This window comes from Leguminivora glycinivorella, chromosome 13 (assembly GCF_023078275.1).
Source record: "Leguminivora glycinivorella isolate SPB_JAAS2020 chromosome 13, LegGlyc_1.1, whole genome shotgun sequence".
NCBI classification, from domain to species: domain Eukaryota; kingdom Metazoa; phylum Arthropoda; class Insecta; order Lepidoptera; family Tortricidae; genus Leguminivora; species Leguminivora glycinivorella.
Window position 1 is genome coordinate 16041323 of NC_062983.1, and position 26549 is coordinate 16067871.

General features: G+C 36.3%; 2 protein-coding genes across 3 annotated transcripts in view; both read right to left on the minus strand.

The window, feature by feature from the left end:
- The window catches only part of LOC125232491 (proteasome activator complex subunit 4B-like), a 49204-nt gene extending 40460 nt beyond the window's left edge, over nt 1–8744 (minus strand). Inside the window, exons 1-6 of one of the 2 annotated variants that reach the window (XM_048138174.1) lie at nt 8313–8744; nt 6301–6441; nt 5479–5595; nt 3450–3569; nt 2343–2387; nt 1850–2060 (exon numbers count right to left, since the gene is read on the minus strand). In XM_048138174.1, the coding sequence (XP_047994131.1) occupies nt 1850–2060; nt 2343–2387; nt 3450–3569; nt 5479–5595; nt 6301–6441; nt 8313–8542 (864 nt within the window). In that variant the 5' untranslated portion in view covers nt 8543–8744. The remainder of the gene's footprint in view (nt 1–1849; nt 2061–2342; nt 2388–3449; nt 3570–5478; nt 5596–6300; nt 6442–8312) is intronic. The other variant, XM_048138175.1, reaches the window with a different exon arrangement.
- A 1032-nt stretch (nt 8745–9776) lies between these two features.
- The window catches only part of LOC125232308 (helicase SKI2W), a 44733-nt gene continuing 27960 nt past the window's right edge, over nt 9777–26549 (minus strand). Inside the window, 6 exon segments of the mRNA XM_048137934.1 lie at nt 9777–9979; nt 17649–17801; nt 18293–18519; nt 19068–19284; nt 24390–24564; nt 25794–25933. Of these exon segments, the coding sequence (XP_047993891.1) occupies nt 9839–9979; nt 17649–17801; nt 18293–18519; nt 19068–19284; nt 24390–24564; nt 25794–25933 (1053 nt within the window). The 3' untranslated portion in view covers nt 9777–9838.

Consider the following 26549-nt stretch of genomic DNA (forward strand, 5'->3'; position numbering starts at 1 on the left):
TAGTTTGTCTTTTAATGTAGCCTTTTTTTTGACTGCCGTAATTAAGTACACGACTTTATATGAGTGTATATTATTCCGGTATACTTATATGTTGAATTCATATTATAGTGCATATAAATAAAATAATTGTCAAAATATTCCTATATTAAATAACAAAACAGACATTTATCACAGAATATGAAGTAGTGTGAGGCCTGAGTGCACGCTTATATTTATATTCGGTCCTGAGTCATGGATGTTTTCTATGTATATAAGTATTTGTATATTATATATATCGTTGTCTGAGTACACTCCTTTTTGCTGTGTACTTAACACAGCAAAAGGGAATGTACAGGTTTCTAATGGGGTGGCAACGCGCATGTAACACTGTTTGAGTTGCAGGCGTCCATAGGTTACGGTGACCGCTTTACATTAGGCGGGCTGTATGCTTGTTTGCCACCGACGTAGTATTAAAAAAAAAGTACCCACAACATAAGCCTTCTTGAGCTTACCGTGGGACTCAGTAAATCTGTGTAAGAATGTCCTATAATATTTATTTATTTATTAGGCGCGCAGCGGGGCGAGACGTGTGGTGTGCATGTCAAATAATTAAGACGCTACAGGAGCGAAAATGCTAAAATGGAAAGGAGACCCCCTTTCAATTTGGGAATTTTAGTTAAATATACTAGTGTTATTAACTAGATTTATAAAAAAAAAAATTGTCCATTCAGAACAACTCAGTTAAAAGATATTGCGAAAAAATCTTTAAAATCGAGGTTGCGCTCTCGACTGTTTCCTCCTTCAAAACTTAATCAATCGTAACGAAATTTGAGAATCTGAATAACAATGAATTTATCTGTGTCGGACCGTTTAGTTTTTTTTGCTAATTGTTACCAATTTTGAATACCACACCTTTTTTTTGCGGCATAATCAATAAGGCCGTTTTTGGAAAATGGTGATGGGCTCTGGCGTCTTTAAAAATAAGAATATCAAAAAAATAAAAACGGTCCGACACAGATCAAAATAATAATAATCTGTGTTGAAAAAATCAGTGCTCTATCTTCAAAAACCAGGGCGGAAATAGTCGAGAGCGTTTGTATGGAGAATTGACCCCTCCTGTATCGTCTTAAGGGTCCTTAGTCGAAGCTGCATGCACGCGGGCGAGTCAGTATCGCTGCACGTCGACAGACACTTTTACTTACTATAAATCCCACTTGGCGAGTGTACAACCCCACAGGGGGCAGTTATAGGGGATACAATCTCATGGATAGGACCCATCATGAAGTAAGTGATCACTAAGTCTAGTTTGACTATATTTAGAACTTTTACTCGCCGAAATCCCACTAGGCGAGTTGTAGCATCCCGCAGTTCCATGAGTTTGTCGAACCCCAGTTCATGCCCATACGCGGCATCTTTAGGATACAACCCCACGGGTAGGAACCCAGTCAGTCGACCCATTGTAAAGTAAGTAATCCCTATGTGTTGACTGTATTTAATACTTTTACTCACCGAAATCCCACAAGGCGAATTGTAGCAAGTATCCCATAAGGCCATTAGTTTATCGAACCACAGTTCATGTCCATATGCCGCATCTTTAGGGTACAGTCCCACGGGTAGGAACCTAGTCATTTAGCCCATCATGAAGTAAGTGATCGCTAAGTTTGAGTTGACGTTATTTACAACGTTTACTCACCCAAATCCCACAATGCGAGTTGTAACACGTATCCGACAGTGCCATAAGTTTGTCGAACTACAACTCATGTCCGAATCTTAAGGGTAGAACCCCACAGGTAGGAACCCGGTCATTTGACCCATTGTGAAATAAGTGATCCCTAAGTATGTGTTGACTGTATTTAATACTTTTACTCACCGAAATCCCACAAGGCGAGTTGTAGCATGTATCCCATAAGGCCATTAGTTTGTCGAACCACAGTTCATGTCCATATGCCGCATCTTTAGGGTACAGTCCCACGGGTAGGAACCCAGTCATTTGACCCATCATGTGGGTATCCGTGGACCATGGGTGGATTTGGGGTAGGAATTCTTCGAGCATTTCTTTGGTGGCGCTTAGTTCGAAGTATCTGGAATATTTGGTTGGTTAGAATTATGAGATGAGTTTCACTTACATTTAATCTTAAGAATTATGGTTTTGTTTGCACTATTTGTTGTAAATAAAATAAAATATAAAACACAAACACGCGCCATTTCCTAAGTCACAATCAAAATACTTAGTGTTCAGATTTTGCTAGAGTTCTTTAGTCATAATATTCTAAAATTAATATTCTAATATTTGACAGGCTATAATTTCAGTAGTTGACATTATAGTATGATTGGAGATATTCATGTCAATTATAGATACTTACTTTCTTGCGCATTTCACCATGGACATGTAAGATCCTTCCAAAGATCTGAAATAAAAGCACAAATTCTTATTTACTTTGATATTACACTAAACACACACATGCTTTCTACCACCATTGGCACCACCGTTACCTCTGCCACCACATCGTGAAGAAATGATGATTGGGTACATTTTTAATGGTATATAATGCATATTGTCAACAAACTTGGTCAGCTTTGACAATGAAACAACAGTATTGAAAATCTTCCTCGCGACAGAATATTTTCATACGTTGCCGTTAAATTGCTTAAATAAGTCTGGATTCCATCATGACGGCATATGACCATTCAGATCTACATTCGTTTTTTTTTCTACATTCGTTCTTAAATCCTCTCTTTCATTCTCTATTCCATTCATATCACATTCTCTTACTTCTTGCCATTCTAATAGATGTTTACCCACAAGTACGTCCAGTATGTCTTTCAATCAAGCCCGTTTGCAAGATCTGGGGCCTATTGCAGACCTGGCGAATCCAGAGAATTTCTTTCAAACAAGCCCGTTTGCAAGATCTGGGGCATATTGCATAACAATTTACAACTTGTATTACAAGTGGAACTCTCTTTCTTCTAAAAGGAATTGAATGGGGACTACCGCTTGAAGAGTTGTAAGTAAATTGTTATGCAATAGGCCCCTGGACGCCTCTTCATATTCGCTCTTGACACACAACGTTCGATCATCCACTCAAACAGCAACTTCGCCGATGAAAATGGAATCCAGCTTATGTCCAGCGACACAGATTATCTTCAGTGTAGACTGAATTTTAATTGGTAATCGTTAATTTTAATCCACCGTCAAATATAAATACATTAGGAGGTTTGCGGAAGATAGATTATAGTTTACTGTACAAGCCTATTTACTAGGAGTTCTTTCTACTTAATTTTTCTTCCACAAAAATAGATAAAATTAACGAGTACCAATTTTCAGTCAAAGAACCATTTTATGAGCAGAAAAACGCGCGAAATTTTACAATATCCCGCCTTTTCTACCTGGCTAGAAATTAAAAACAAATGATTGCCGACCAAATGATGCCCTGCCACCAAGGATGACAAAAGCGAATCAATGTAATTACGTAGGCATCTCATCTCCAGGCAGGGCCATTCCGAACATGTTCAGGGCGTCATCCAGCCCGTTCCCTGATATGAACTTGCGTATCATATCGAGCATACCGCCTCCAGTGCCACGGTTGGGCCTAGATACAGATGAATTATATAACCGGATGCACAGAATGCGAGACAATGTGTTCGCGCGAGGCACGTCTAGCACGTTTGCCGCGCGAGGAAATTGCCTCGCGACGTGCCCTCACTCTGTGTGGACCCGGCTATTAAGGGTGCGTTCAAATTTAGCAAACGTGCCGATTTGTGAACGGTTCGCTTCTTTATATTGGTGTTTTAATATAGAAAGAGGTTATACTTGCTAGATCTGCACGCACCTTTTTAGGTATTTCAGTATACCATGAAATTCTAAATATTTCATGGCATGAAATTCTAAATATTTCATGGTTTGCCTTTAAATTTTAATTATATTATAATTAATAATACCTAGTCGCTTCTGTTGTGTAAATGTAAGAGGTAATCATTAAATAGACGATAAAATTATTAGTCTTTGGCCCTAAGTAAGAAGATACAGCAAATAAATAAGTAGGTAGGTAATCTATGAACTGCCTGGACTAAGACCTAGAAGGCAATTATATATTTAAATGTACAGGCAGTGTCGGACATACTTTCTTGATTAGAAAAATCTCTGATAGACTAAGAAGAGTAAGAAGTACAAAAATAAATAGACGTACAGACAATTCTTTTTGTACTTCTTTTTCTTGCGTTACTTTTCAGTGATAAGAAATCGCCAACCAAAGTATAAGTATAAAAAAATGGTATCCCTAAAAAACTCAAATTAAATATAAATAAATATAAATATTATAGGACATTCTTACATAGATTGACTGAGTCCCACGGAAAGCTCAAGAAGGCTTGTGTTGTAGGTACTCAGACAACGATATATATATAATATATAAATACTTATATACATAGAAAACATCCATGACTCAGGAACAAATATCTGTGCTCATCACACAAATAAATGCCCTTACCGGGATTCGAACCCAGGACCGCGGCTCAGCAGGCAGGGTCACTACCGACTGAGCCAGACCGGTCGTCAAATCAAGTCAACTTAAGATTTGAATTTGTATACTAGAGAATGCCTCGGATTAAAGTTAGTAAGCAATATATCAAAATATAACAAATAATAGATAAATAAAGGTAATAAATAATTCGCGATAGACACGATTCTAAACATTATTTACTAAGCTATCTAGTATTTAAGGAGATATGTAATTTAAATCCAGTAACACGAAAAAACGCCATAAGTGCGATAAATAAAGTTATAAAATTTAAACAGTAGCTATAAAGTTCGTATTATCATCATCTTGCGTAGGTAACAATAGTCACGAATAAATTGATTTATCAATTACGTTCAACCATTAGTCACACGTCGGTAGGTAGGTATGTATCGTGTCATGATGTAGCTAATTTGATATAGTTGCTTAAATGATGAAACAATTTCCATTATTCCGTTTATTAGAACTTAAGTAGTATACATAAAACATACCTATTTATTTAACTTTACAAATTCACATACATACACAACATTAAATTAAAGAACTATACACAGTGAATTTGAAAAGTAGACCTTTTGTGCCTTACCAATAGTTGGCGTGATTCCTACACTAGGCAATGCCTGTCCCGTAGGAAATTAAATTACAACCGAGTTACAATTACAGGCGCGAATTGCTACAGAAAGAGAATACTTACATATCTAAGTTCTAAGTTAAAACTAAAAACTAACTAGGTATTTATTCCAGGATAAGAGTGAGTGTGAATGCGCGTTTGTGTGTGTGTGTGTGTGTGTGTGTGTGTGTGTGTGTGTGTGTGTGTGTGTGTGTGAGTATCACAAAGTATGTGTCAACCAAATGTACTTGAACCGCAAATTGCTAAAGAATCAATTTCCTCGACCGTATTTCAGAGATAGTCCATAATCAATAATCAAATTTTACGATCACCGCGTATGTGAAAAGTTACTCTCAGATCTATGAGGGTACTTACGTGAGGTAATGGTAGAGGCCAATACTAGTGGCGTTCTTGGCGAAAATCTTCTTGCCTACATCGTAGAGTGGACGCCATTGAAGCGTAAGCTCCTCGGGAGACACCAAGTGCTTTTTCCTAGAATAAAACAAATAGAGTTTAATAAAATATGCCTGGAACTACCAAAGTATTCTGTGATCAGTCACAGAATTCTTTGGTAGTTCAGTCTCGTTCCAGTGTTTCGTCCAGCAGGTTCTGGTAGGCTGTATGCTTGTTTGCCATCAAATCTATTATCACATGGCTGTATGTAGTGGGCTGCAAAAGTGCATTGCGAAGTTATCAATGAATTCATAATTTCTTCATGAATGTTCGTAGCTCACTGTACATAGTTGCAGCCCCCACAGAGTAAGAGCGTTTTCACTTTAGATGTAGGAAGGATGTCATACACCCATACACCAGATCCGCCAGCCATCATTAAGATTTATTACTTTTATTAGAGTTCAAAACAAGAATTGAATTTACAGATATTCTTCTAGTTCTAGCATAAATATTGAGATAAGTATCCTTCCTTCGTTCAGTAGTAGTTATAGTTTTTAAAAAAGCATGTAATATCTTTTTTTTTTGTGTGTAATATGTTGTTTTCTATAATATTGTTCATGTTACCTGTCGTGATTGTTTTTCACCGAATGGTCTAACCGGAAGATCAGCGCTGGAAGTCGCCAGCAATATGCTGAGGTTAAACCATTTCGTGGCACCTTCTCGTTTTTATGTGTTCCTATTTGTAATATTTTTCTCTTTTGTGTGTTTACGAATAAAATTTATTCTATTCTATTCTATTCTTACTTTGTAAGCATGATGAACAGGGTAGCAAACTTGTGTATTTTGCATGGCTCCAAGTCTGGTATTAGCACCAACTCAAAGGCCAATTTTATGAGAGCAATGTGGTCTTCTTTCCCGAACTTGAGCCCATATATCCTTAGGTATCTGAAAATAAACAACAATATGATTAAATATAATTGTCTTTTATTCGGATCATTAGTAACTTAGCTTAGTGGTAAGTATACATTTCATTGCAAGGTTGAGGACCATACCAATGAGTTGTTTCGAGCTGTTTAAGTCAATTAGGATATTTTATCGTTATTTTTAGGGGAGGAAGTGTGTTTTTTTTTCTAAGAGTCAGTGCCTATGCCAATTCTTTGGATTAGGTTTTTATGCTAACTTGCTGACCCTAGTTCCCATGAGCTGTGGTAAGGTAATTGACCATGTGACCCCATTATCTTTTTTCGTGCGTTTGTGACCAGGGTTGTTGTAGGCGCCTTTTCACCAGACATTGTCACTCCATTAATTTTCTTTTATATAGACTATTGAATTATATAATGTGGAATAAATGACGAACATAATGATATTCAGACTTTTTTTTTAATCTTCCGCCATATTTGTGGGGTGGAAACTTTTGGACCGGACCTTGTAGAAGAATTGTAAAATGCTGTGGCAGTTAAGAATCCTTGAAAGTATACTCTATGTTTAGAAAGTTTCAAGTTCCCACTCAAACAGTCCTTAGGTATTTGTAACAAAGATACATGTGAAACAAAAGAATGTGTTGCCAAACTGCACACATGCAAGTCTTTGTTCCAAATCATATTTATAGATTCCAGATATGCACACAAAATAAAGAAAACTCATCATTTTGGGATATAAACTGAGCAAAGAGCTTGGTAAGGAAAATGTGGGTGTTATAAAGTAGTGAGAAAGATTGTAACAAGAAAGTGTGAGAATTTGGGACATGTGATGTAATTTATCATTTTTAGATCAATTTTCACTGTTGTTAAGTAAATGGGCATTAACAATGGTAAAAAATAAGTGTGTAAAAGCCATACAATAAATAAATAAGTCCCTCAATATTTATTTATTTGTATTGTTCACAAACAGATAAGGGGGCAAAATGTAATATATCACTGTCTGGGTTCCCAACCCAAGCCTTTTTGAGCTTACAGTGGGATTTATTCAATCTGTGTAAGAATGCCCTATAAAATAAAAAAGAAAACAGATTTTAATGGATAATGGACAGTCTACATGCCAATACTATATAAATCACTGTTTATATCAAATAAAAAGTCAATGTTATCATTATGGTCAGGATAACTGCATTGTATCATTATTATTTCATTCACTATGATGCAAACAGGTGTATTGTTCAGGAAGCTTGGGCACGCGCCAGAACATTTCAAACATAGACACTGCCAAAGGTTGAATGAAATAATGAATAACTACAAATTAATTTTAGTAGTAGGAAGAATAGTTTTCAATGACAGTTTCATGAAATTAAAAATTGTAGTAAGGGGTTTACAACCTTTTTTTCACAGGACTCTGATTATAACTTATCTTTTTTTTTTTTTTCTAAGTATCACTTGACATTTAGTTCTATATCAAATCAAGCATATTGAGAGTTTATTATTAGCATTACAAAACCAATATTAAGAGAGCCAATACTTAAAGAAGTGATCTAACTAGTTTATATCTACAAGTTGGACATTTACCTTCACTATTTATTTTAATTATACTGTTTACTATAATCAAGAGCTACTAGACTGGCAGATTTGTAGGCATTATAGAAACTGTTGGGTATGTTGTATGTTTCTGTTATACAGGAATCATATCTAAGCATTAATTTTGTTCTAAATCAACAGGAAAATGTTGATAAATATTAATTATCAACTCAAGGACAATAATACAAGACCTAATCATATTTTCCCTGCATGTTTTGACTTCAAAACTTTAAGAATACAAAATAAATTTAAAAGTTGGCAATGTGGGCATATTCCACTGAGATAAAAATAATAAAATAGTAAGCTTACTTCATCAACCTGGAAGACCAGACGCCGCAGGCCGGTTTCATCTCGCGTAACATCACAGCCTTCGCGAGATTCGTTTTCACCTGTTGCAGAAACCTCGTAGACTCCTCATCCAGCTCCCCCGCATAAGGCAACACATGGTTCGTCAGAACCTCCTTCTGCGGCTTGAACCCCAGAGCCGCTATGCGCTCTGGGGTCGTCACCAGCAACTCATACTCTTCGTCTTGAATCATTTTGATTTATAATCACTTTATAGTTAGCGTGTCATCAGCGTATGTCCTTCCACTCCGACCGACACGAGCTATCACGCACACGTTTATGCACTACGTTTCCGCGCAATCACCACCGTAGTTCCGTCATTAAAAATTCAACAACAATGAATTTACACAAGTCATTGAAGAGAGATATTTATGAGAAAACGAGTCCAATACGACGTTCCTTTTCACTAAAATTTGACAATCATATTGATGACGTTTTTATTACGTTTCGTTCCACGCAAGTGAAAAAAATCGTTCAGAAATTTCAAATGAGTTCCGCAATCCGCAAAATATTTGATGGACAAGTTTTTATTAGTTTCGGACAAACAAATTGAAATTATGGAACTTTAGTTATTTAATGTTCTTTGTTATGGAAAAGAATAAACATATTGTTTCAAATGGATTATCGGTAATTAGCCTAATAAAATGGAGTACACCATTTGTATCTGTAGGCAAGGTTGGAATCTTATCGTAAACAGCAATGCAGCTAAATAAGTCCTAGAAATTTGCCTGTAACACCCAGCACCAATTTACCTACATAAAGTTTGTTATGGACAGTAGCTAACGGCTCGCTGTGAGCCGCTCGTGTTGCGTTCGTTGCAGGCTCGTGAACCACGTACACACTATGTTTTTGGTTACAGTAACGGTTACGGTTACATGCAATGTTACAGGTTCTGAAATGAGTACGTTGTAAACATTGGTTCGCTGCGAGCAGCAACGCGCACCGCTCGCAGGAGGTTCGCGAACCATGTACACACTATGGTTTTGGTTACAATAACGGTTACGGTTACCTGTAACGTTACAGGTTCGGAAATGAGTACGTTGTAAACATCGGCTCGCTGCGAGCAGCAACGCGTACCGCTCGCAGGAGCTTTGCGAACCACGTACACACTATGTTTTTTGGTAACAGGTCATGCAACGGTTACAGTTACAGCTCGCTAGTGAGTACCCGGCTTAACACACGATCGCTCCATAGGGCAACCTTGGATTTTTTAACATCGAGAGCGAGAAAAATTAACTCCTTCTCGCTCCCACTTTTACAGGATACTATGTGGATGACCTTGGTGCGGTGTGGTTGTATGTTAACATCATTAGCAGCTTTTTATTTCAAGCACGGGAAAGGGCATAATAAAAGAACATTGAATCACTACGTTTTAAATCAATGTATACAAACCAAATCTTGGGCGGAAGTTCAATAAGAAATGAAACATATTTTTAAGATTTTTATTATTCTCATAAAAAATATAATAAATTGGTATAATTTGTTAACATCTAGACAGTTTCTTTCTGAGTGGTGTATAGACTGGCCGCAAACACGATGTCTCGTTTGATGGCCGATGAAGCTTCTACCATCTTGGCTTGCAGCTTCGGGTCTCCGATGACCACGGCGGCGTCTTTCACGTCTATTAGGAGCTAAAAAAAAGAAATAATACATATGAATAACATGCGATTTTAAATGCATTGTAGAATATTGAGGTTACAACGAATGCAGATCTAATAGTAATGCCGCGTTGTATTGCAATTAAGGGCCGGTTGCACCAGCACACTTTGACGCCCCCTTCATCGTTAAAGATGGCTCCGACGACCGTTAAGTCCATATTTGCGTTGCACCATGCCATCCGTCAGTAAAAGGGTTACGATTCATTTAACCGGTGCCAGAGCACCGGTTAACGGCTCGTATTAGGTAAATCTAGGAACCAAAATGGCGGCCAATGTTTTGAATTTGTCCCGTATTTCACGAGTTTATGCTTATTTTAAAATAACTTGAGCTATTAGCAATGTAAAATACTTATAAAACGTTTAAAACAGTAAAAATGTGGAAGTAACTGAACATACAAAAGTGACAGTGACACACCAGAGTGGTTTTTAAGGTTATTTTAATTGCGCGACGATTTGTGTTTGTAAACACCTTTAATTTAATTTATTTTGTTGATAAATGTGTGTTTATATTTAGATCGAGTGCAGAATGAGCTTCAGTTGAATATACAATCAGATCGATGCTGTAAGAAATTCACAAGTGCGTCCTATGAGATCAAAACTCGACAGCAAATAATGAAAACTATTTGTCGACAATACAGTCTTTAAAAGGGTCTTGGTATATTTGGAATCACGAATAAAATGATAAATATCCTGGAAAAAGTTGTGGATCCACTATGACATCCGAAATCAGGGCGAGAATAACGACAAACATTGTATAAAATCCGACCTTCAAAATCGTATCTCGCGACAGGAATCAACTTTCGTTTTAAACTATACACGTCCATGAGACATCCGAAATGAAGTATTTTAGTGTGAAGCAAATGTGTTGGGACAATCTACACAACTTTTAGGCAACAGCATAATAAGATATCAGTGAAAAAATGTAAAGAAAGTGTTATTATAATATTTCTGTTCATACCTACTTACCTGTGTTTTATTTCTCCTTTTATAACTTTTTCATAAACCTATAATGCAAAAACTTTGCAGTAGTCAACTTAAATTATTTACATTTAACATGTTCAGTGCTGGCGTCACAAAGTTTGAGACCAAAATAATCCTCTTCCTATGTCGGTGACACAGCGAAGTTGACTTATGCCAGTGGCATAGGAATGAGAATTTATTTGTTTCTACCAGCATAGCATTATTTGTTTTTAGCAGCAGCAGTAGGCTTTTAGTAAAACAGTGGGATGAACGTGAATTCATATTATTCATAAACACTCCGGGTAGAGAGATGCAATCTTGAGTTTGACTAGTGCAAAGGCAAAGTTGACAATCAAGCATGTACTTCAGCTAATTAAATACATAAAGCTAACCAACATGAAAGCAATAAAGATTTTATCCTAAATAGTAATACAAACAATCATAGTAAGTATCTGCTTGAAATTCACTTTACTTAAACCTAAATTTTTCATGTCGGTCAGGGATAAATTCTTGACACCAAAATGTTTTTTAAAGTATTATTACCTACTACTAAAAGTCCTCAAATTGTATTTCATAATTTGTGTTGCTTTGATATAAATGATGCAGCTGAACATTTCTAAAATAAACCAGAGTCTATGATTTCATAAGTAGGCACATATAGTTCTGTACTTATTTTTCAGTATACTATTGAGGGCGGGCTTGTGAATTTTGTGGCATGTCAGAGCGTTATCAGACTTTTCAGTAGCAGTATATATAGGCAAAATAATTTCTAGTTGTGTCATGCTAATTTAGAAACTTTACTTACTATTCTGGAAAGAAGAAATATACCTATGTGAAATTAAAACAACAGTAATTTCATGGGTAATTTATCTACACCTCAAAAAAAGGAAATTATAACTTGAATAAGCAGATAGTTATAATAAGAGTATAGTGGGAAACAATGACTATACAGGAAGGTAGATAAAATCCTGTATTGTTCATGAATAAAGTACTAATTATCATAAACTGTGACACTAGAAAGTTAGAAAGAAAGAAATATTATAGGTAGGACTTTATTTTTACACAGATTGAGTTCCATGATAGCTTAATAATAATAATGCTTGTGTTGTGGGTTACTCAGACAATAATATAATTATGTAAACACTTGATTACATTAGTCTAGAGCCAATTTGGCCACAAGTCGTCTCCTTCACGATTTTCGTCGACATCTCTTCTAAATACCTAAAACAGGTATGGATATGTTCCTCGTCCTCTCCAGATTACGAATTGACCTGTTTTAGTTTAAGGAGGGGGGGACGGGTCGAGAAAAAGGGGGGGAAAAATGGCGACCGACCATCATAGATATTTATTCACATCTCGAGTCCTATGGCACCAATCTGTTCGTGCGAGGTGTCATTTGAAAGCTTATTAAACCTACTTTAATTGTTTTCAAATAACTATGCTCATAAAAGTAACCGTTTAGGAAATATTTGAAAATATTTGTTTTTTTATCGCGCATGAATTGCACAAGTACTAGTAAAAAATGCGTCTAACTCAATAAACAATAACTTTACCGCAATTGATGTTATTATAAAATTTTTGCGTCTATTCATGCTCTTTCTAAAAATATAAGTTTCATTGGTATATGATAATATATAACCATGTAATTAAGAATTTTGTTTGGCAGGGGTTATCCTCCAGGTCGCATAAACGGGCGCTGACCGTAGTAAAGTATTCAATATTTTTGAGGTCTTATTTTACGGATCCATATAGGAGAGGTATCGTTTGAAAGATAATTAAACCTACTATAATTGTTTACACTTAACTATACTATTAAAGGTAGCTGTTTACATAATATTTGAAAATATGTGTTTTTTATCGAGCATGAATCGCACAAGTACTGGTAAAAAATGCTTCTAAGTCAATAAACAATAACGTTACCGCAATTGATGTAATTATAAAATTTACGCCGCTATTCATGAGCTTTCTAAAAATATAAGTTTTATTGGTAAGTGATAATATAACCATTAAATTACGAATTTTGTTTCGTAGTGGTCACTCCGCCGGTCGCATAAAAATGAGCGCTGACCGTAGTAAAGTATTCAATATTTTTAAGTTCTTATTTTACGGATCCATATGTAAGAGGTATCATTTGAAAGCAAATTAAACCTGCTATAATTATTTTTGAATAACTATAGTTATAAAGGTAGCTGGTTACAAAATATTTGAAAACATGACTTTTTTTTCGAGCACGAGTTGCACATATACAGATAAAAAATGCTTCTAACTTAATAAACCATAACTTTACCGCAATTAATGTTATTATAAAATTTACGCGAAATTTCATGCGCTTTCTAAAAATATAAGTTTTATTGGTGTATGATAATATATGACCAAGTAATTACGAATTTGGTTTAGCAGGGGTCACTGCGCCCTGTCACGATATTGGGTGCTGACTGACCGTCGCCAAATTTTCTACGTTACTCAGATCCTATTTTACTGATAAATTTGTGAGAGGTATCATTTGAAAGCATATTATGCGTACTATCTTTATTTCTAATATTTCAAGTCAAAACTGTAGAAGTTTACAAAATATTTGATTAGTAATATGTGTATTTTACTGTGCATGAATAGCATTGGCATTGATAAGACACGCTTCTAGCTCAATAAATTATAGTTTTCCGCAATTGAAATAATAACAAAATAAACGGAAAATGTATGACTTACACAAAAAATAAGTTTGGTTTGTATTGCATAAACAATTAATTTGAATTTGTTCAGCTCACCTACTGCGCACCATCATATAAATGGATGTCCACCGTCGTTGCCTTTTTCAGATTTTATTTCACTAATCGTATATTCATAATAAATATAATCTATCACGTATCGAATTTACTTATATACTTAATTGATCAGTAAAATAAAATCTGTAAAATGATGAAAAAATTAAGGCAACGGCGGTGGACATCCGTTTATATGACGATTGACCGTGCGCAGTGGGTATGGTGGACAAATTAACATTAATTGTTTAGGCAAAACTAACAAAACTCATTTTTTGTAAAGGCCATACATTTTGCGGTTCATTTCGTTATTATATCAATTGCAGAAAAATATAATTTATTGAGCTAGAAGCATGTTTCACTCGTATCAGTGCGAATGCTATTCATATACAGTAAAAATACACATATTGTCAAATATTTTGTTAACTTCTACAATTACGACTAAAATTATTAAAAAGTAACGATAGTACGCATAATATGCTTTCAAATGATACCTCTCACAAATTGATCGCTAAAATAGGATCTGAGAAATACGTAAAATTAGGCAACGGTTAGCACTTATTTACGTCACGGGGGTGCAGTGACACCTGCTAAACCAAATTCGTAATTACTTGGTTGTATAATATCATACATCAATAAAACTTATATTTTTAGAAAGCATATGAAATGTCCTGTAAATCTTATCATAACATTATTTGCGGTAAAGTTATTGTTTATTGGTCATGCACCAAGATACAATCTTAAAAATTATGAACACGGCAACGAATTTTCGCAACGATTTTTTGACCATTTGGTCATCCATGTATATGACGGTGCGCAGTGAGTATGATGGATAAATTAACATTAATTGTTTATGCAATACTGACAAAACTTATTATTTGAAAAGGTCATACATTTCGCCGTTTATTTTGTTATTATATCAATTGCGGAAAAAATATAATTCATTGAGCTAGAAGCATGTTTTACTCACATCGGTTCCAATGCATATTTTCAAATATTTTGTTAGCTACTACAGTTACAACTAAAATTATTGAGAACTAATGATAGTACGCATAATATGCTTTCAAAAGATTCCTGTTAAATAAAATAGGATCTGAAAAATATAGAAAATTTGGCGACGGTCAGCATCCATACGTGGCCGGGCGCTGTGGCCCCTACTTAACCATATTTGTAATTACTTGGTTATATAATATCATACACCAATAAAACTTATGTTATTAGAAAGCGCACGAAATTCCGCGTAAATCTTATACTAACATCAATTCCGGAAAAGTTGTTGTTTATTGATTAAGAAGCATTTTTTACCAGTAGGTACTTGTGCGACTCATGGTCTATAAAACACATATTTTCAAATATTTTCTAAACAGCTACCTTTATGATTATAGTTATTTATAAAAAAATATAGTAGGTTTAATTAGCTTTGAAACGATACCTCTCGCATATGGATCCGTAAAATAGGACCTCAAAAATATTGAATACTTTACTACGGTCAGCGCCCATTTCTGCGACCGGGCAGAGTGACTCCTGCTAAACCAAATTCGTAATTACATGGTTATATATTATCATATACCAATGAAACTTATATTTTTAAAAAGAGCATGAATAGACGCGAAAATTTTATAATAACATCAATTGCGGTAAAGTTATTGTTTATTGAGTTAGACGCATTTTTTCTAGTACTTGTGCAACTCATGCGCGATAAAAAAACACATATTTTCAAATATTTCGTAAACGGTTACTGTTATGAGTATAGTTATTTGAAAACAATTAAAGTAGGTTTAATAAGCTTTCAAACGACACCTTGCACGAACAGATTGGTGCCATAGGAGTCGAGATGTGAATAAATATCTATGATGGTCGGCCGCCATCTTTCTCCCCCCTTTTTCTCAACCCGTCCTCCCCTCCTTAAACTAAAACAGGTCAATTCGTAATCTGGAGATAACGAGGAACACATCCATACCTGTTTTAGGTATTTAGAAGAGATGTCGACGACTTTTTGTAAAAGAGGTCGTTTGGTCCCTGACTACATAAAAAACTTACATACTCTGGAAAAAATGTGTCTGCCGGCCACATTTAAACTATCGGTGCTGTTCTCTAACATGTGAATAAATGGATTGGTCCCAATAGATGCCAGCCTCAAACATATTGCAGTGAAAATATGGTCTTTAGAAGAGCAATTCCCGAAAACTTTGTACATTTGGATCACATCTCCGATTTTGATAAAAATTGGTAGGCTGATAGAGTCCATGATGCTGAGCAAGGTCAACTAGGTTTCCCAAAATGTCCCAGGTTGTTTCTATGAAACCTTCCTTTTTTGTTATCAGATTTCTATACATTTTCGGTAACAAAAAAGGAAGGTTTCATATAAACTACCTAGGACATTTTGGGAAACCTAGTGGATCTTTCTCAGCATCATGGAATCTATCAGTCTACCAATTTTCATCAAAATCGGAGACGTGATCCAAATGTACAAACTTTTCGGGAATTGCTGAGAATAAGCATTCAATTTCAAATTTTATAACCACAATTTTCAATGGGTTGGGGTCTATTAGTGTGAGACTGTATAGTCATTTGGCCTTTACTCTCCCTACCTAAACAGGATATTAGTATGAAATGGCACATAAAGTAACAAAAATATATTTTATTAACAAAATTGAAATTCTGATGATAATAATTTATAAAACTTTATTTTCTACAAGTTTCTCCCAGACTTCCAGTTAATTTCATAGTATAATTTGTTGATTTCTAGAACAGATTCACTTGTAGAACTTTCATCTTGTAGTCCATATCAAATGGTGTAAATCAACTCTGAAAAGAAAGCAACATGTAACTTATTATTATATTTAGTATTTAATAATCCTTTTCAAACACAACAAAATTTAAGTAACAGTACATAAATAAACTTAAATGTCTGCTACAACAAACAGTTTTGTCATTAATCTTATTGGAGATTTTGCCATAGGCTGTGTGCTGTGTATGACATTGAACTTACCTAGTACTGCACCAAAAGTATGCTAATTTGTTTTATAGCCAGTTCACGGAATAAAGGCTATGCATTTGGGTAAGAGGTCTGTAATAAGCTACCTATAATTATTATAATACTCATGAGAAAACTTGCCTGCTAATTGGTTCCTTCATTCCTTGTTACAAAGGCTTTTAGGTTGGAAATAGCCACTTGAAAGTCGTAGAGACGCGTCCTTTTCATGCGTCATGAATATACATTAAGATAACCACGAACACAAGTGTACATAAGTGGTGTAAATTGTTAAATATTTCGATAAGAGCTGCAAAGAAAGTTTAGTTTGCGCCTAAGTTTTTTTTTAAATAAAGATTTTGACATTCATATGATTGGGTTGCTATATGAAATATCAATTCTACCATAAAAATGTTGGTAGGATTTCATTCACGACCTGGCATCACAGTTAGCGGTTACGTTCAGTAATTTTTGGGTTGGTGCAACGCAATTTATTAACAAATCGTTAAGTCCCCCACGTAATCGGTAAAATTTTACGAACAGAGCCTACATTTACAGGTGGTTTGGTGCAACTGGCCCTAAGTCTTAATAATGCTATATTTAGTATTTACTAGTGTGTCACTGACACGGAGTATTTCGAATTCCATGGTGAAATAAACATAGAAAGCCTCGAAATGTTGCTTAATTGCTACAAAGTCACTGCATGTTATTTTATTCAACCACTTTTTGTGATATAAAAGATTGAGTAGGTATGCAAAGAAAACAATCACCTATGATATACTCTGTCAACCAAGTCTGTCAGTAAATAAGAACAAAGAAAACTATATGCATCCTTTTCTTTAGGGTGCTAAAGAAAAGGATACCTATAGTTTTCTTAGTTCTTATTTACTGACAGACTTGTTTGACAGAATATAATATATCCGATTTCATAAAAAAAAATGTAGGATACCTCATGCAACTGCTGGATACACCTAACAATGATGCCTTCCTGGACATCCGTGAGGTCCATGATCTCGGCGAAAGGCTTTTCTAGTGCCCACTCGTACACCACCTTGACTAGGCCGAAGTTTAACCTCTCCTGCTGCCCTTCGAATTGACCCACCTGCGAAATTAAACGTATAACTTTAATTTAACAACATTACACACACCATAGGTGATCCGGAGTCTGCAGAATCTTCATAAAAGTTCTAGATGTCGACAGTGAGCTTCAACTAATCACAGCCAAGTGCATATTTATACCCAATAATGAATAAGTTGAAAGCTGACATGGCGACCCTGACTTGAATTTAAGTACCTGACCCGCTCACTATTGGTGGACCTGGTGAGGAACAGCGAAAAAGAGCGCAATTATTAGCTCGAAACACTATGTTGCCTGATCGGCGAGCTTTTCAAAGCTACTTACCAAGTACTTAAATTCCATGGAAGACAACTCCTGGTAATATCACTTGGTAAGGATATCAGAAGACAAACACTGGTCTCTAGCAATCACGCCTTTGCCAGAGTATTTCTTACTTATTACATGTCCAACACCTACCTATCTAGCCACGATATCAGCAGCGAACGGCAAGAGATTCAAAACAACTTAGTACTTACCAAGTACTTCGACTCAACGGAAGACAACTCCTGGTCAATCTGATCAATAACCTTGACAGCTTCAGCCAGTCTGTCCGTCAGAACTGGCTCGACGGCAGTTCGCGCTTGGAACACGAAACAACTGAGTAACGCCGCGATTTCTGCCGGCGTTTTATCCGTGAAAACGTTGCGGAATACTAGCTCGGCTATGATTAGCTCGTTGGTGCCCATGCCGCATGCGACGCGGCCTGTGAAAAAAATGGAAAATAGTATATTCCGATACAAGTTCCGAAAAGAGGAAGTTCGAAACGATTGGCGATAAATTACGAATTCCTTTTCGCACTTGTATTTTTTAGTACAGTACAGATGGCCCTCTGAAGTGGCAATCAAATACATGAAAGAGGCGCGTTCCTAGCACACAGTCTAAGCTCGTATAGGTGAACGCGTACTATGCTTGTATGAGTGAAATATGACAGGTCGACTGTTCGCGTTTTTGACAGGCGGTAACTGTGAGGTAACCGAGAAAGGGGTTGGCGGCACTTTCAGCGGGGAGCGGGAGTGGCCATACTGTACGGTAGTACTCTTTATTATACTGTGCCGCAGGACTGACAAGAAAAGTTTGCGGAAATCGGTGCTGAAACGACTTGGCGTCGCGGTTGACTAGCTACTCGTAAAAATGGTTTAATAGTACATTACATCAGAGGCCGGGAAAATGAGGATTTCCGGCCAAGTGGGTATATACCGGATAGGGATACGAGGCCGGGAATCCGTTTTCACAAAAATGGTTTAAAATTACCTTTTAATATTACGCTGTCATGTTCATCAATATAGTTCAGTTCTCTCAGCACCATAAGTCTTCTTTGGTAGTCCGGGTACAGAGCGAGGTTTTCGAACGAAAGCAGCCGCCTGTACTTGTCGCGTTTGCGTTCCGTTTGCTTGCGTTCGTAGACTATCGCAAATTCGGTCTTGAAGTTGGCTATGTCTGTGGATTTTTCTAGGTCTTCTAGCTCTTTCTGAAATATGAATTTTGGTTAGCTATTAAGAGTCCGTCAATGTCAAAAAGTAGAAAATCGCAAAATTGGTAGTTTTCTACGTCTGGTTTTAGTCTCAGTATATACTTATTGATAAGAACAGTACTTGTTTTAAATAGCGCGTCTTCTTATCTACAAAATCAGTAGTTGACATCAAGGAAAAGTTACTCCCTGAATTAATTATGAGTGTTTTCCTGACGCTCGTTTAAGAAAACCCGCAAATAGTGGTCACGTCTGAGTGAGCTGAGCTCAATTCTGTATGCTTTAGACTGCTAGAATTGATGTCGTCGCATTATTTATATCCTAAACTAAAAATTCAGTAGTTTACATGTGTATTATTATGCTACTAAAATACAGTAAATGGAAGTTAAACGAAATCAATTTCTGTCTGAAAATACTTCGAATCAAATGGCAATTACTTCGAAAACTTTTTAGGCAAACAAAAGGCTTTCTTGATAATTATAAACTTTAAGTATGTGTATGCAAAATAGTGTGTAATATAAATCAGGAAACACTTCCAATTTTAGATATATACTTACTTAAAATTGTAACTAAAATGCGGTTGGCTGCTGTCGGCATCTTGATAAATTTGAATATGTACGACCGTCTTTTAGTTTTAAAATAATGTTATTCTATAAGCTACATAACTGGACTACAGAATTATTACCTTTTCATATTTTTCCTCACAAAGAGAACGAATAAAATCAATGTTGAATATAAACTTTCGTAAGTTTTCCATACAAACGTCAAAACTGCGAACAGATTCTATGGACTCAGACGCTCGATCGAGCTCGTTCAGAGCAGACGTGTCGCCAAATTTGCTCCAATGACATTTGTTTTTGACACTAGAAGTCATATACGGATACAAAAAGATTGCCAGTGCTATGAATGTGTTCAAAAGTAATAAGGTAAATAAATATTGTGACGTGTGAAAGAGTGTCGATTTAAAATTGTCTTTTTTTGTTGTTTACGACTTATTATTGTTGAGAAATTAAAAAATATATGTTATTTTGATAGAATTACAAGCAATTTAGGTATTTTTTTGTCTTCTAAACTTTATTAAAATGAAAAAGTTTTAAAATTAATTTTAACTCGTTGGACTTTATTTTCATTATACTGGTCACACTATTTAGTGTGTCAGTGTATGCGTGACACATTTTCTTCCGCGAAGAGACATTCAGTGTGGCGTATGAAAAAACTAACAGAATTAATCATTATAATTATATTCTATAAACGATTATTTACGTAAATGGCGATTTTATTAATTGTTCTGCCATTCTCTTATCACAAAATTGTTCTGTCAAGTAGTAATAAATGCTTTCGTTTGATTTTTTTTTTTAATTGATGTTTAATTGTTTAGATTTTCTGTTCGAGTAATTATTTTATATCATATATCTCTGCTTTGACAGACATGCATTAAAAAAGTAATGCATTAAATAAGTGTATTACATTGTTCTTATGTTCAATATATTTTTTAAATGGTGTTTGCACACGATGCACGTAACCTTAGATTCAGACAACTTTAACTAAATTTCGAAAATTATTATTTTAATTCATGCGGAATAGGCTTTATAATTAGAATAAACGAAGCACTTTTTTTAGACCAGAGTTATACTCTGTCAAACAAGTCTGTCAAAATGTATTCTGGCCAACAAGTCTGTCAGTAAATAAGAACAAAGAAAACTATAGGTATCCTTTTCTCTAGCACCCTAAAGAAAAGGACGCATATAGTTTTCTTTGTTCTTATTTACTGACAGACTTGTTGGACAGAATACATTTTAATTTTATATGGTGTTTGCACAAATAAATTTTGAAAAATAATCGGAGTGAATTCGTGTGATATGGTAACACTAGATTGACACTGTTCGCAGTCTAAACACGCGGCAGCGTGTCAAGCCAAGTTCAAGTAACCGAACTGGCAGACAGCATCGTGTGATTCGTGTGTAATATTACACGAACCGTTTGGAGCCTCTTTGGGCGCCCTCACAACTCAAAAACAATTTCACATAAACGTCTTAAATTTGGCTCTTATATTGATATTTGCGACATACATAATTATTATGTGCATATATAACATTAGGTGAATATAAAGGAAACAATCTGATATTTTTTTATAACTTTAGTTCTACTAAAAAAACTTTTTCACTTAACTGGTTCTATTAGGACATTTTACTTATACTTTGTGCCTGTAACGGGTCCATATCGGGTCGCATACCTATGTTTTAGTTATATCTTCCAATCGCATACCAACTTGCGGCATAGTCATCAGTGCGCACTGCGAATACATATGGAAAATCATATTTTTTTAGCCCTAGTAATTGGTTTCATACTCAATAGATGTCATTTGGAAAATGCATGTGCGCGCTACTGTTTCAATATTCCATCGAGAGCCCACGTGACTCCCTTCCTTAATCAGCATAATTTACTCAAAATGCTGCATCGTCGTAAGCTTCATTTGGCTTGTCTACTCTTCGGAGTCTTGAAGTATAAATCGCCTGCATATCTTTTTAATAAGTTATCTTGTATTAAGCTTCGCGACCGCCGTCAATGTTGAATCCATTTGCTGACGCCACGCCACGCTGCGGCAGCTTTCTGAGGAAGTTATAAATACCAAAGTTCGAAGTGTTGGAATAACATTCCGCCGCCCTTGAGGAATCTGCAAAGTATTCACACTTTCAAAACAAAGCTTATAGAATACTTGCACAGCCACCAACTTAACCAGGAAACCTGTATACATGACACAAGTTGCCTGTAGATTACCTACTTATATTTCTACTTATCACTTAGGTCAAGTTTCATTCGCATTATCTTAGCTCTTCTTGTAATTCTCGCCCTTAATGATTCTTCCTATAAATACAATATAAATAAAATAAATATAAATATACATAAATATTATAGGACATTCTTAATACACAGATTGACTGAAGCCAACGGTAAGCTCAACAAGGCTTGTGTTGTGGGTACTCAGACAACGATATATATAATATATAAATACTTATATACATAGAAAACATCCATGACTCAGGAACAAATATCTGTGTTCATCACACAAATAAATGCCCTTACCGGGATTCGAAACCGGGACCGCGGCGCAGCAGGCAGGGTCACTACCAACTGCCCTATGTAGCTATGCTGCTCCTATGTAGTTAAATGTATAATTTTGTGTGTAATTTGATAAAAATCCATTTTAGTTTTGCAAGAATTTCACCACCTCCTTTCTTCCCGTGTGTGTTGTAGAAGTCGACTGTGGGATACGGGTTAAATTGTGGCGTAGGCGAGAGGCTGGCATCCTGTCACTGAAATGTCACAATTTTCGTTGTCTTTCAACCCCTTTTTGCCTTGGCACTGAAATTTGAGTAGCACTGAAATTTGAGCAGAGTGGCACTGAAATTTGAGTAGTTCATGTGCTCTGCCTACCCCTTTATGGGATACAGGCGTGATTTGCAGTTCTTTCGACTTGTTTTGTTTGTCACGTTAATGCACGTAGCGTAGCATTACACTGTGGCGCAGCACGGGAAGCATGGTCGCGCGATAAATGATAAAACATCTGGCCGTCCCTATCGCACTTACTAATAGTGCGATAGGGACGGCCTGATATTTTATCGTCTATCGCGCGACCATGCTTCCCGTGCTGGTTGCAATAGCCGGTTTAAAGTTCAGCCAAGCGGTGTCTGACCCGATATGATGGTACGATACAAGTGGTAATATTTTTAATACCAGTTTTAGGTTAAAAAGCCTGTAGTGCTAGTATAATTTGTGTTTTTTTTTTTTATATAATGTAACTTGCTTCTATAATCTATATGCTTCTGTAATTTTCTATAATGTATGTTTTCTATAATTTTTGTGACCTATCGTGATTGTTTCACCGGATGGTCTGATCGGAAGATTAGACCATTTCGTAGCATCGTCTTCTTGTTTACGTCTTCTTATTTGTAACGTTTATTTTGTGTGTGTGTGTTAACGAATGAATGCATAAGAAATGATATTTTATGTTATCAATTGTTATAAAAAAATTGAGGACTGGCCATTGAACTTGGCACCCTTTAGATCTCAATGATTTTGTCGTTTACGTCAACATTGTCAACAACCAAGGCATACTTATATAATATTGAACTTGGCTCACATTTCACATTAATGTTTTTGATGGGATTGTAACGTTACAACTGATCTTCAGTAAAACTATAGACCTGTCTTAAGTTCCTCTATGAGGGTCACTGACCTCTTCCAATAAATTGCGGTAGTGTGCGAAAAGTATGTTGGTGAGTGTGACGTGCGTTAGTGTGTGTAAATGGGGTAATTTGACAGATACTGAATTTTTACCCATCGAACCGGCCTCTTAATGAAAGTTATGTATTAGGGCCATCTTTTACAGAAAACCAATTTCAAGCGATGTTTGATAGTGGTTTTGCCATTTTGCCGGTAGATAGAAGCGCCAAAAAATGGGTGGAAAATTTGACGCACATAGTGTCTTTAAAAATAACCTCCGACTTTGATGTCATTTTGACATCAAAATTTTAAGTTTCATTTGGCTTCGAAATGAGACAAAGCCATCATGTTTTTTTAAAAATCATGATTGTATATGTAAGTATTTGAGAACGTGTCGTTTGTAATGTAATGACCTAATGAAACTCTATTAAAAATGTAAAATCTGGTAACTCACGTAAAATTGTCGAAGGTCGCTCGACATGTTTCGCTCCGTAACGAGGAGCATTTTTATTGAGGACGCGCGATCCGATGACATCCCGACGCAGACTGCAGTCGCTGCTCGCTGCGACCGTTGGCTCGGCGCGGGGGGCGGCGGCGGCAGGGGCGGTGCGAAACTACCCTCACTTTCGGCATAATTGTCATTTGTTGGGTTGCACACTACACTCACTACGTCATTCGCTAAGGGCTCATCCACACGGACTACCGTCGTAATACGTAATACCATCTTCCAGCTAGGGGGGTGTCGAGCGACCTTAGACAATTTTACGTGAGTTACCCGATTTTACATGTTTATATGTCAGTGTCTCATGGTAGTTTTATTATTAAAATAATGAAACTCTCTCATTTTGGCCAGTTCAAGCTATCTAGTGTTTGTTACATACCTGTAACCTAGCCATATTATCCAGCAGGTCCAATATCTCTCCCGTAGACACGGCCAGCGACTGCGTAAGGTTGATTTGCTCCAGTTTCGTAGCCCCAGTTTTGACTGCGTGTGAGATCCGAGATAGCTCCTGTATGGCTGTAGCGCAGCTTGAGCCTACGGGCGCGTCTTTAAACCTGCAATAGGGATGACGACTACATAAAAAAATGGCTTCGTTTAGTCCGTCAGTTAGATCGTCCAAAAATACTGAACACATATTTTTCGCTTTTTCTAATTAATGAAAAAAATACAAAGATGAGCATCAAAGTTCCGGAGTGGGGGCTTGTGACGTCACTTCTAAGTCAAAATTGTACCTCGGCGTGACGTCAGGCGAAACTTCAACGCACTAGACCGTCGTCATGTTTCGTTTACGAGAAAAAATAAAAAATACGTGCATAAAATTCTTTGATAATCTAACTGACGGATTAATTAGTTTTTTTAATCGTCTCGCCTATTGTAGGGTTTGTGTTTTAGGGAATACATTTTATTTTGATGGCAAAGGGCATTATATAATGGGAAACGACGTTAATAATACTAGCCGCGTAAGCTGAAGACCCGGGTTCGATTACCGTCTCCGCCATCGGTGGACTTAATGCCTTTATCTCTGCTGTGTGGTATCTATCTCAGTTTATTATATGTGTCGAAGTTTAGTCAAAAATTTATCGCATATGCCATAAGGACGAGATTTGAGAGCTGTAAAAGTGATTATAACCAGCGACTATGTGGGGCTTTGAATCCGAATTAGAATGCTTAATTTGTTCGGAAAATACACATATACTCAAACACACCCACTTGGTCATGAAAAGGGCGCTTTTTTTGTAAGACCGCAACTCTTCGCACCTTTAAAAACTGTACTTTTTTTTTACTAGTGGGTGCGTTTGAGTGTAAAATTGTAGACATCATAACCAAAGACATATCCTAACACATATCCACATAACCTAAGAAAAAAACGTACCTCTTAGGAAATAGATGGCGTTACATTTGGGGAATACTCTAATAAACATTTGTCATTTTAACACTTGGTGAGGTTCAAAAGTTTTAAGCTTGTGTTGGCAGAAACTGTGATTACACATTTTACTTTGGCGCATTACAGTTTCTATAATACTCCTTAGTTACTGTCGAAGTAAAATGTGTAATCACAGTGCATAGACTGCCATCTCTTGACACAGGCTAAAAACTGAACCTCAGTTTTCATATTCTTACCTATGTGTTAAAATGTCAAATATTAATTTAGCGCCATCTAGTTGGGTGAGGTGTAATGCCATCTAGGCCACGGTACCTTTTTCTGTATGGTACTGAGGTACGTTCTTTTCTTAGACTTTATCTGTCTATACGGAGTTATATAATGTCTTTGGTCATAACTGACCTTGGCATTTGACGTTTCTCCCAATCTTGTATAATGATGGAGGCATCAATCTTTAGGGTCATTTTGGTGACGGCCATAACGTTCTTGGGTGCTATGCAGAGAATTGTGTGATCCATCGTACTTTCCTCGGTGCCTGAAAGTCATAAATAATTATAAATATTGCCGGGACACCTTACATAGATCAACCAGCTCCAAACTAATTGTAAGCAGAGCTTGTATGTACTGTAAGTGCTAATTGGCGCTATACATATTATATAAATCTCAACAAAAATTTTGAAAAAACCCCCGACCGCGACATAGTGGACCGATTTTCATGAAACATGGCTAAGAACACTCCCGACTAACTCAGCTTTCAAACAAAAAAAACTAAATCGAAATCGGTTCACCCGTTCGGGAGCTACGGTGCCACAGACAGACACACACACAGACAAACAGACAGACAGACAGACAGACAGACAGACAGACAGACACGTCAAACTTATAACACCCCGTCGTTTTTGCGTCGGGGGTTAAAAACATCATCGCGTCTCTTTCTAACCCCCGACGCAAAAACGAAGGGGTGTTATAAGTTTGACGTGTTTATCTGTCTGTGGCATCGTAGCTCCTGAACGGATGAACCGATTTAGATTTAGTTTTTTTTTGTCTGAAAGCTGAGTTAGTCGGGAGTGTTCTTAGCCATGGTTCATGAAAATCGGTCCACTATTTCGCGGTCGGGGTTTTTTTTTTAAATTAATTTTGTGGTTATTAGGTTACGTT